This window comes from Rhea americana, unplaced genomic scaffold, assembly GCF_003343005.1.
Source record: "Rhea americana isolate MKP2758 unplaced genomic scaffold, rheAme1 scaffold_65, whole genome shotgun sequence".
NCBI lineage: Eukaryota > Metazoa > Chordata > Aves > Rheiformes > Rheidae > Rhea > Rhea americana.
This window is the reverse complement of record NW_028186812.1, coordinates 257,246-269,259: the sequence shown is the minus strand read 5'-3', so window position 1 is coordinate 269,259 and position 12,014 is coordinate 257,246. Positions and strand designations below refer to the sequence as shown.

Below are 12,014 nucleotides of genomic sequence, written 5' to 3'. Positions count from 1 at the left end.
TCAAAATTGTGGTAATTTTTTCTCACAAAATAGTCCCATTCATTACAGACACATTCAGACCAAACACTGCTACATCTCTTGTAATGTTTAGAACAGTCTCCATTTTCCAGGTCTTTTTAAAAATATTAATTGTTGGGCTTCTGCTCTCTTCCTTCACACTTCTGGCCATATTTGACTCTTCCCCTCCTTTCAGGGGGCAGCTCTCAGCAACAATGAAAAATACCTTCATGGCATTAACACAGCTCATGCACTTGCCATACCGTAAACAAACAATTTACACATTCAGCAGCAGATTCACCAGCTATTTATATGCTCCTTGTACATATTTTATTGTGATTAATGTGTGACAGCTTCTTATCATGCAGACTGCTGACATGATGAAATTAATTACAAGTGAGTTCATTCTTGTCTAACTCAACATCTTAAATTATATAACTGATGGACTATTACCTTATACAAGGAATTGGTTGTGCACTGTTATATTAAGATGATCATTACTCTATATAAAAGTAAAACATTTTATTTCCCTTTCAATGCAGGCTGGAACATAATTTGTTATTACTGTAGGATTTACATGTACTGCAAAGGAGGAAATAAAACTGACATGTAGACAGCATCCAAAACAAAAATTTCTATGAATTCTCAGGACATCAATTTGAAGTACGTGCTTCTGAAACAGAAATGATTGTATCTTCCAAAGGCCTGAAAATATTTAGTAGTCCATCTTGAAGACAGTATTTTTAAAAAATAAGATCTCTAAATTACTCTAGTTATCATTTTAGAAAAGAATTGTGTGGAAACATGACAAGGCAAGTGCCTGCAAAAGAAGTCAATATGCTAAACTGAGATCAAAAGTAGGGTTCGATACTTGATCAAGGTAACAATAAAGAGGAGAAGCACATTCTTGACAGGAGATTTTAGCTTCTTTTAGTCCAGGTAATGAAAGATGTCAGGCTGAGTGTCTTCAGAACATTTAGAATTCTAAATATTAACAGCTTATCATCTGCATTGACAAGTTTACCTTATCTTTTGGTGACTGGTTTTCGTTGTGTAAGTTTTTTGGTGGTCTTGCTTTTCCAGGAGGTAAAGATTTTACTTCTTTCTTACTACCAAGACAGTTCAGAAACAGAATGCAATAAATGCTCTCCTCTATTAGGAGAGAGCTAATGAATCATCCTGCCTGACGGTAATAAGAACTCATGGTGGACAGGAAAAAGACACAGAGCAGACTATATACATCCTTTTACTGCCGCTACAGCATTTTCAGGAGATCCACAAGAAGAGATCTTTTTATTCAGTTTTAATAGCTCTTCAACAGTTATACATGGCATTTTACTGCTTCGTGTTCATTACCTTGCTCACTCCCAGCTTCACATCAGGACTATATCCCCCTATTTTATGCTGTTTGAATATTTCTTTCCAAAAGCTGATGGCTGAACCATACAGGCAATGTTGTAACACAAAATTCTGGACAACAGAAATTGTTCCATAATTAAGAATTCCAAAGTTCTGTATTTATAGTTCTGTAGTTAAAAAGGATCTTAAATGAGCCCATGTTTCATCCCCACATCAAAAAAATTAAGCACATGCTAAAGCGAATTAAATATCTAAATTTTTATTTCACCTTAGACTTGTCAAATCTTCGAAGTGTTTCCAGAAGCTTTACAACTTGTATTCTTGTATCTTCTTCACAGAAGAAAATCCATGAGGAGTTCCTACCATAGGTAACAGAGAAGCTAAAAAAAAAAAAGAAATTAATATTTTACTACAAAACTGGCTTTTGAACAGAATCACAGATTCAGCCTCCACTCCCCCAAATATAAGCACTTGGAAATTCACAGACAAACAAAAACTTTTTCTGCTGAGAATTACATATCAGAGCACTACAGCAAACAGATGGAGATACTGCCTACATTCCTACCTAATTATATAGAATTAGTTATCCCAGAAAGAAAGGAATATAGATACATAAAAATATCAGCTCAGAAATACATAAGTACTATAGAAATAGGCACCTATAAAAGCAGAAATTATAGACAGCAGTTTAAGTTACCTTCCCCTCTGTACCTTAACCTTCTTCCATAGAGCCTCACTGTTGTACATTAACACTCATTGCAATAATCCTGAAACTGCCCAATGATAGGTTTTATTACAACTGTTTCACACTAACCACATCCTTGAACCAAATCTAAAAACTTCATGAAAACTTTCATTCATTGTCAACCTCAATACAATGATGGAGATCTTAACATTACACTTGATAGAAGTCTTCAAAAAATAAACATTCTCTCCAAGTTAATCTGTGCCCAAGAAATAAAAATCAAGAACTGTCCTAAGTGTACAGACCGTCTTAAAACTGGTGATACCTAAAGAACTGAGGAAAGCCATTCTACTGAAAACAGTTTTCATATGACTGTAACTTGCATCACAATTCCTGGTAACATCTACCACTGCAGAACTGGCTAATCACTTAATCTCACTCTCTTCTTCCTCTTCTGTCCACTGGAAAAAAAACTCTAAATAGTACAAGCCTCACAACAGTTATTTTTAATCTGCTCTATGTTTTCATTCTGCTCTTTTGCCAAAAATGGTGAACAAATCAGGAGACACAAGGAACTGGTTATTTCAGAATTCTCTTCAAGTTGGAAAACCATTGAGATTCTATTTCTGATTACTGAAGAAATTTCTTTTGCTTTGTGAAATGAACTAGCATCTATATTTTTGCTTCTGAGTTTTGCTATCTTGCAAGAGCTCTTTCTGTTAATCCTTATCATTGAGACACAAGTTAATTCAGAAGAGTAGCCATTCAGTCATTGAAAAAGGGGCTAAAAAAGAAAAACAAAGATGATTCTGATCTTCCAGTTTTTCAATTTACTTTTATTCTCATTTTGGGTTTTTTTTTTTTGCAACTTATATATATACATTTTATGGATAGGTACTACACAAGCATCATTTTCATGTTTCTGTTCACACAGAAAGTAGAACAAAAGAGTATGAAGATCCTCTCCTGTGACTGGTCTGGTACAAAAAATCCAAATCAAAACAAAAGAATCCTTTTGAGTAACTCTGTTTACATCAGAGGAAAAATAATATTAACTAAACTAAGCCTCAAGAAGCTGCAGAGCCTCTTGTCATTAATTTCAAATGCAAGTTTTAGGCAAAGGACAGCCTTCAGTACCAAGGAGCTTTACAACTTCCTGAAATGGGAATTTTTGTTTCTTGATGGTTTGTAATACAGTATGACGTAAATGCAGCAAGTCTCCCTTGGAACCATCTGCATAAGCTAAGACAAGACATCTGAAATTTGCTGTATTACCAGAGCATAATGAGATGGAAACTGGCCAAACAAGCTTACAAAAAGATGTTGAAACCTATACCTCTTCAATATGGAGGAGGACTACCTCGTAGGAATACTGTAAATAATATGATAAAAACTCCAGTTTTCATTATCTAGTAAAGATTATCAACTTTATTCAACCAAGTAAACTGAAGAATCAAAATTCATCAAAACTTTAGAGTGTGAGCAACTGGAAAAAAATATAAATGCTATTTCTTTTCTCTAGTTTACTTTTCTAATAACTTTAAAACACASAACTATGTAAAGGAGGTACATGTTATACTATTTCTTCTTTAGTTCTTCTAATATTTAAGATAGCTTTCTCTGATTTAATGAAATTTAACAGAAAATTGCTTTGGAAAACTCAAAAAGAGTAGAAAGTGAAAAGATAAAAGTTGCAACTCCCATCCAAAAATGTTTGCTTCTGAAAAAAAGTTCAAGTAATTCATATTTACCTTCTGGGTTACACAAAATGATGAAAACAACTGGTATTCAGCACACTTACTCTCTCATTAATGGCAATATGGTCCATGCACCTTCATGTCTGTCCATCTGATGAATAAGCAGAACCGTAGGTAATTCCTTTAAGAAAATAAAAATATTCAAATTAAACATGACTAAAATACATATTTTCTTTCTCAAGCACCAACTAGTTTAAAAACAAAATTACTCTGGAAAGACTCTTCAGTGTTTTCACTGGCAAATAGCCCTGCAAAACAGATTTAGGACGTTACAAATCGAGGCGACCTACAACTTAAGGAAAGTGTTTCTTCCAACTCATGGTTTCTAAATTATWGTTCAGACATAAAGCTAACATATTTTTAGTGAAGCATCCAGTATAGGTCCCATGTCATTTAAGATACATTTCACATTCTTATCAGATCATAAAACCTCATTATTTCAAAGAAAGCCTTGTAAATAATGTAGTATCTTCTACAAAGCAGCTGTGACAATCACATTACACAGAGGTTATGTAAGGGTTCTAAAACTCATTACTTTGCTAAGTCCAAGTCTGACCTGTCACACTAACATCATGACAAAAAGTCACAGGTTTAAGTAAAAATTAAGAGAAATAGTTCACATTTTTGCTTACTGAAAAACAAAGCAGCTTCCTACGAAGCAATTCTTTTCTATAGACTTCTTTGCTCCTTTTTCTCTTGAAACCTCTTTGATATGACAGACCAAGATGTCTAGCATGCAACTGATCATTATGGAGGAAGTACCCAAGAAATCACCCTTTAAACACAGCTTTCTGAAAACTCAAATCATGTAATTTTTTCTTTAGTTTATAAATATATATATGTATCTGTGTGTGTACAAACTTTATATAATTCTATATATATACTCTGTGTGTGTATATAGAGAAAGAGCGAGTGCATACTACAATGTAGTACATTGAAAATAAGTATGAATTATCTATAAAAGCACACTTTCTATATTTACTTTAGCTTTCAGCAAAGACTTAYGCTTTCTTAGTAGTGCAATGACCTAAACCAAAAGATTTGGACACGTGGGAAGTAGTTGTGATCCTAATCATGCTGCCAGAGGAGAGCCTCCCCTATCACCTTACAGACTGAGGAGGGTTGCTGCCTACCAGGGTATGGGACTCATTATGGGATTCAGCAGAAGAGCATTTGGGGATTGTGCAAGACTTAATGTAGGATGTTTAGTGGAAGAACCAAAGGCAGGGAAGGAAATGCACCAAGGTGGGTTGGAGAGGAATCAGCATAGGTAAGCATGGAGAAGAGGTGATAAAAGGTTGCTTGTACTGTTGGGCAGTACATTTGTCTGGACATGCTCTGCACCTCGTCACTGCAGTCTCTCCTCTCCTCTCATTAAACTCCATTTCTACCTTTTTTCTTGGATGAGGGGGCTCTGTGTATGTTTGTTTGAAGATCTAAGTGCCAGCACTTGAGCAGGACCACAAATCATGGGGCCCATGTGGCTGCAGTGCTAGCAGCCGGAGAGAGCAGCTATGCACGTGCACGTGTTGTGTGGGGCATATGTCAGTGTATGTGATTGCTAGTGATCATCAGGCTGGACTATCCATGAGCAGGAGAACAGAGCCTTGGGAGCCAGGGATCAGAATGGCCATAAGTCTGGGCTGAACACTGCAGAGACTAAGGGATCTGACATTTGGCAACTGGAAGGATCAGAAGGTCCCAGTCTGCTACTGGAGACACTCGGGGGTCCAAGGATTTGCTACTGCTAAGGTTACAAGTCTCATTTGCACATGTGTACCTGCGCATGGGCTAACTGGGAAGCCGGAGGATCTAGGGGCCAGCAACTGGATAGCCTGAGCATCTAAAACCAGCTACTGGAAGGATCCATGGTGTGTGTGCATGCAGGTRTACACAAGGAGGTCTGAGGACCAGCAACTGAAGTGGAGCTGCAGGCCTTGCATGCCTGAGTGGCAGCAACCACAGAGACTAGGGGATCCAGAGACACCTACTGCATAAACCAAGCATCTAAGGCCAGCTACTGTGGGCCTCAATATTGTACATATGTATATAATAAATACACTTCTTCCACAAATGGGCTTTCATCTTGAACAGGCAGAGAGGGGAAACAAGATGAGACCACTGGTGCTGTATGCGCTTGTGTGAGTGCTGTGGTTTGTGTGTGTGTTGATCTGTATTGTCAGTCATGTACATATATACATGCATTGTGCATATGTGCGTAAGTGTGCCTTTTGGCAATACCTGCTCAACCTCACTTTGGGCTAGACAGTGGGGAACAAGGAGCTGCAGCAGCCTCCCTCTATCGGCTACTAGATTACACATCTCCCAAGAAAAACAATGTTCCCAACCCTCATGGTCTTTCAAAATCACAATTCTTTTCTACTCTTAGCATGCATAAGCCAAACATTTCTACTTGATCAATGATTCTAATGAATATGAGATCACATTAATAAAAAAATAGCATTTAAACACAATTTCTTCTGTAAATATAGAGTCCACACTTCCTTCTGACTCCACTAAGACTAATTTAACTTCTTTTTTAAGGGCAGCTAAGCACAGCAACTAGAAATACATACAAACTCCAGACTTCATATACTAAAGAAAATACTTCCATCACACTAAAGAATAACCTTGTCTCTCTGGAGTGAGATAACTGTATTMAAAAATAATGATCAACTTTTTTTTTTTTTAATGTTATATTACTGTGAATGACAAATTAAAAAGAAACTATGCCAAAACTCTGATTTGGAACAGGATGCCTCTTCACTATCAGTTGCTCTGATTTATGGTTCTAGTTCGAGCCAATTTAAGAAATTCATTTCTGGCTACAGTTACAATTTATTGCAATTAGATGCAAACCAAAATAGTCCAGAGCTTTTTAGTGGAAGTGGCAAATCTTAGTAATAGCATGATCAAAGTATGGTATTTCACTATAATATAACTACATTCTATGGGGGAAAAAAAACATAAAAATGTGTTCTCTAACAGGGTTGCAGATAGGAAGGTAAAAAGACGRCTATCTGTCTTTACAAGCATACAACCCCAAAGTTAAAATGGTATTTCTATGTGGTCACATATTTCACATAGAGCAGAAACAAAGAAATTCGTAACTATGTATTTAGAGTTTATATTACTATAAAGGCTGATATATTCATTTTAGATACAAGCAATACCTATACATGTAAAACACATGAAGTAAATTAATTCATTTTAAGTAGCTATACCATATACTCCATAATCTGCTCTTAACCAAAAGTCTTTCCTTTTTGAAGGTCAAAGAAATAATGACTCAGAAAAAGAACTCTTTCTTGAACYAATGTTATATCTTTGCGAGGTATGCCTATCTGTGGCATTTCTTGTAAGTCAATTCTCATCTCTCTCCAAATCTCTCTAACAAGAATACGTATCTTACATATTCCTCTCCTTTTAGTCATCTCTAAAAATGTGTCAATTCTGATTAATAAATTATTTAGAAAAATAAGACTCTACAGGCAAAATCATAGAATCAGGAAGGTTGGAAGGGACCTCTGGAGATCATCTAGYCCAACCTCCCCGCTCRGCAGGGTCACCTAGAGCATGGCAGACAGGGTTGCATCCAGGCGGGACTTGAAGATCTCCAGASAAGGWGATGCCACARCCTCTCTGGGCAACCTGTGCCAGTGCTCCGTCACTCTCACAGGGAAGAAATTCCCCCTCATATTCAGGCAGAACTTCCTGTGCTTCAGTTTCTGCCCATTGCCTCTTGTCCTGTCACACGGGACAACTGAAAAGAGTTTGGCCTCGTCCCCTTGACACCCTCCCTTCAGGTATTTGTACACATTGATAAGATCCCCCCTCAGTCTTCTCTTCCCCAGGCTGAAGAGGCCCAGCTCTCACAGCTGTTCCTCATAGGGCAGGTGCTCCAGCCCTCTGATCATCTTTGCAGTCCTACGCTGGACTCTCGCCAGTAGCTCCGTATGTCTCTTGTAGTGGGGAGCCCAGAACTGGACACAGTACTTGAGATGAGGCCTCAGCAGGGCTGAGCAGAGGGGCAGGATCACCTCCCTCGACCTGCTGGCACTCTCTTTATTCTCTGTTCTRTTCTTTTGAGAATTAATGATCACCAACATCCCCAAGTAAGTCCTATTTTGTAGTAAGACAAAAAAAAGATGTGGAAAAATCAGGAGAAGGTTTGAGCATTTGCACTGTTATAATAAATGCTACGGAATATGTGTATAACAAGGCAGTAGCCTAGAACAAAAACAATATACTGCACTAAATCGGCATATGTTTATCACTTGTGTGCATAAAAAAGTCACTATCTTCACAGCTCACTATGCAAGAATGATAAATAAAAGCAATCATACAGAGGACAAACACGTGACAGTACACAGCTATTACTCACGCAAGTATTAACAGTGAACCATAATTATATTATCAATTGATCTAAGATTTCCTTTTCTAAGATATTTAGAAAAGCTGTTCAAATAAARCATGTTTTGTGTTCTGTTGATTCTTTTATTATTACCAAATTACCTTTTCAAAATCTACGAAGTCTATTCTAACATCAGACGGTTTGCAAATACCATGTGTGTCATGCATACAAAAGGAGGACTGTTTACTTCTGTCCTCTGCTGTTCTCTCTCTTTAATGGAGTCTGTAGAATTAATATAAGCTCATTAACCTTCAATTTTCTTGTAATATTTGARAAAATTCTCAGCCTCACAGAAAGTTTTAAGTATTTCCACTCCTTAGTACATTCATCTGTTCGCCAGAAGTCTGGGGCATCTTTCACTGACAGTGGTTCAGTGACTTGATATATATCAAGTGCCAGCTCAAAATGTTAAGACTAAGCATGCCTAGAAAAACAGAAAGCAAGGCAACAAATGTATTGACAGACACATAAAAGAGAGCTCTTTTATTTAGTTTCCTGTAGTCATCTCCCTAGCACAAGAGAAAAGCAAGAAGGCAAAAGGCAAGAAGCCTGATAAATGTACTTCAAATACTAATACACAAGCCTGCAGGATGTAGGAGATGCAAAYAAAAACATCAGCTCTTGATTTTAAGAGTTAATTTCTGATGATTTTGCAATTCTGGGAGTTCATCACTTCATCTATACTTGAGAGCAGTGAATATGGCGCTCTATTCAGTGAGAACTTAGCAATTCTGACACAGGAACCCACGCAGCAGCCAAAAGGAGGAAACAGAACTTCAGATCAGTTTCTCTTATTCATTCTTTACTAATAAAGACATACCTCAGAAAGATGGCTTTGTTCTCTGAGGTATACACTGTATGCTGTAGAAGAGGCTGAGARAGGCACCTGTGCTCAAGTCACGTGAATTGCCAATTTCATTTATATATTTTGCCCTGACATAAGAAGTCATCTCTGCAAAGTCAGCTATAGCATTTCTCAGGATCACAGTCTTTGATTAAACTGATATCATCTGTACTTCAAGAGCGTACAGCTTCATTTTAAGGTACAGAATATATATATATATATATATACACACACACACACACACACACAAATAGATATATTGTGCATATCTTCCAATGAAGCAAAAGACTAAAAATGTATCTTTTATTAATAACAGAAGTGAAAAAAATTGAGTGGATTTCAGATATACTGAAATATACTGGACAGAAATACAAAAATTACTACAGCTTTTCACACTTACCACTGCTTAYATAGGAGGCTTTCAAATTCTTAAATTTCTGATTTAATTATATTTAATCATAAACTTCATGATTAAGTTTTAGCAATTTAATTTTCATAAATTATGAATCACAATTTCACTTTAAAAGAAACAGCATTCATTTTATATGTGTAAGGCAGCATATACAAGAACACATTTGAAACAAGATATATATCCTTTAGTCAAAGATAAGGTTCTATCTTTTCATTAACTACTGCTGATATAGACCTATATTCACCCAGCATTTTATTTTCTGTCTAAAAGTCTCATGAAGACTGGAAAAATCTACTCAGTTTATTAGTATGAATGCGATCAACTTAGTTAATTCAACATAATGTCTTTATAGCACTCTAACAGAGGTGCTAATTTGTACATTAAATTCAAGTTATAAATAATRCATAACCAATCCTTTCTTATGAGGAACGGCTGCAAGAGCTGGGCCTATTTAGCCTGGAGAAGACTGAGATGGGATTTTATCAATGTCTACAAATGTCTGAAGGGAGGGTGTCAAGAGGATGGTTCAGATTCTTCTCAGTGGTGCCCAGTGACAAGACAAGAGGCAACGGGCAAAAACTGAACCACAGGAAGTTCCATCTGAATATGAGGAAGAACTTCTTTATAGTGAGGGTGGACAGAGCACTGGAATAGGTTGTCCAGAAAGGCTGTGGAGTCTTTCTCCAGAGATAGTCAAAACCTGCCTGGATGCAATCCTGTGCAACATGCTGTAGGCGACCCTGCTTGAGCAGTGGGGTTGGACTAGATGATCTCCAGAGGTCCCTTTCAACCTCAACCACTCTATGAAGATACATTGTAATCTTCCAGGAGTGCTTAATTTAGAAAATATGTGAACAACATTTTTAATAGAAAATTAACACTTACCAAAATGGCTAGATTTAAATGTGTAATACTCATTTCCTCTATTTATCCACTTAATGCATCAGCTACATGCTTCTCGATCATACAAGCAATACAAAACACAGATACGGTCTTTGTCCAGATGCAGACATTTCTTTCCTTTTGCATTCTCTTCATTAACATCCTGTTTTCAGATGAGTGTCTTTCCATGAGACCACTCCCTGCCTCTACCCCCTAAAGGTACCAAGTACAACATTTTGTTGATGTTGACATTACACACAATCTGCTAAAAACTAGATAATCAAAGGCATAGGAGGGCAACCTCAAATTCAAGTTTTCTTATTATCAGACTTGGTCTATTATCCAAAACAACACAGAAATGAGAGCTATCTACAATGTCATCATGGATCATCTTAATTCTGCAAGTTGCGACCATTCTTCAGAAGCAGTAAGAGATTTCAGCAGACCCAAGTTTTCCCAAGATGTGACCCACAGATCCACTTTTCTGCAGACTAACGCCAATACAGTTATCACGTATTTGACTAGGGAAAGCAGCAGTCTAGCTAGTCACAGTAAATCAGTACATTCATCAGTTTAGAATTATCCAACTTCTACAATTTCTTCTAATCTACTAATGCCTATTATGGACAGACGATGATAACATTCATCTTCTAGCATTACAGTATCTATAAAGGTTACAATTCCAAGTACAAAGGAGCTAAGGGGCTAGAAACTGATTTTGCTGATAATAAATTCTAGTTATTACCAAAAGGATTTTGGAAGAGGTACCCCTGTTGAACATGAGAAACCAGGATCAGACAGTCAGAGATCAAATGATTAAAACAACAACAACGAAAAAGGACAAGGGACCAGCTGGAGRAAAAGATAAGCACAAGTCAGTCAAAACTACGAAGTCCTGCAAGATGATCTTTCCAGACAGGTCTGAAATATGTTTTCAAAAGCAAATAGCAATTTCACATATCTTTCCTGAAACATTTCAGAAAGCTTGATTTTCAGAACTGAGACTTTATCCTTCAAAAGATCAGAGTTTAGATACATTTTAGAGGTTGAGCACCCAGATATTCAATTCCAAAAACTGCCAGTTGCTTTTTGAAATGCAACTCCTAAAAAGAAATTAAGCACTATGAAAACACTATGGACTCAACAGGAAAGAAAATAATGAAGAATAGAAGCAATTCTACCATATGTCAGAAAAGAAGATATTCAATCCACCCAACTGCTGGAATTTAATTGCATGAATTGGTTTCCTCCACAGCCTTCGAAAATAAAATGGTTCCTCTAGACAGTAATCCAGAGAACCTCTTCTCTTTCCACCAACTATAGCGATAACCTGGTTGGTTGTCTTCAGTGACTAAAGCTGAGTAGTTTAATATTTCATATAAATTAAGGATATAAACAATTGCTCACTAGTAGAAAACAGCACAGCTTGCTATCCGACAGAAGAAAATCCTTGATTGAAAATTAATTTGTATTGAAGAAAAAAAAGTTATTTGCCACTAATCACAAGTGAGATAAAATATTATATAGTAGGTGTATTCCATAATTGAGAATACCGAGGCACAAATCAGCAGTAGCAAAACCAACTGACAAACCTCCAATAAGAAAGTCATCTTTGTAGAGACCTGAATAAGCATTTCAATCAAAGAATGCCCTGACTTAAAAAA

At 36.7% G+C, this 12,014-nt stretch overlaps 1 protein-coding gene across 2 annotated transcripts in view; it reads right to left on the bottom strand.

Annotated features, from left to right (window-relative positions):
* Positions 1 to 12,014, bottom strand: part of B3GLCT (beta 3-glucosyltransferase) — a 58,963-nt gene that overhangs the window by 20,905 nt on the left and 26,044 nt on the right. For both annotated transcript variants that reach the window (XM_085320676.1, XM_085320675.1), the window contains exons 5-6: positions 3,843 to 3,919; positions 1,625 to 1,736 (exon numbers count right to left, since the gene is read on the bottom strand). In XM_085320676.1, the coding sequence (XP_085176802.1) occupies positions 1,625 to 1,736; positions 3,843 to 3,919 (189 nt within the window). The remainder of the gene's footprint in view (positions 1 to 1,624; positions 1,737 to 3,842; positions 3,920 to 12,014) is intronic.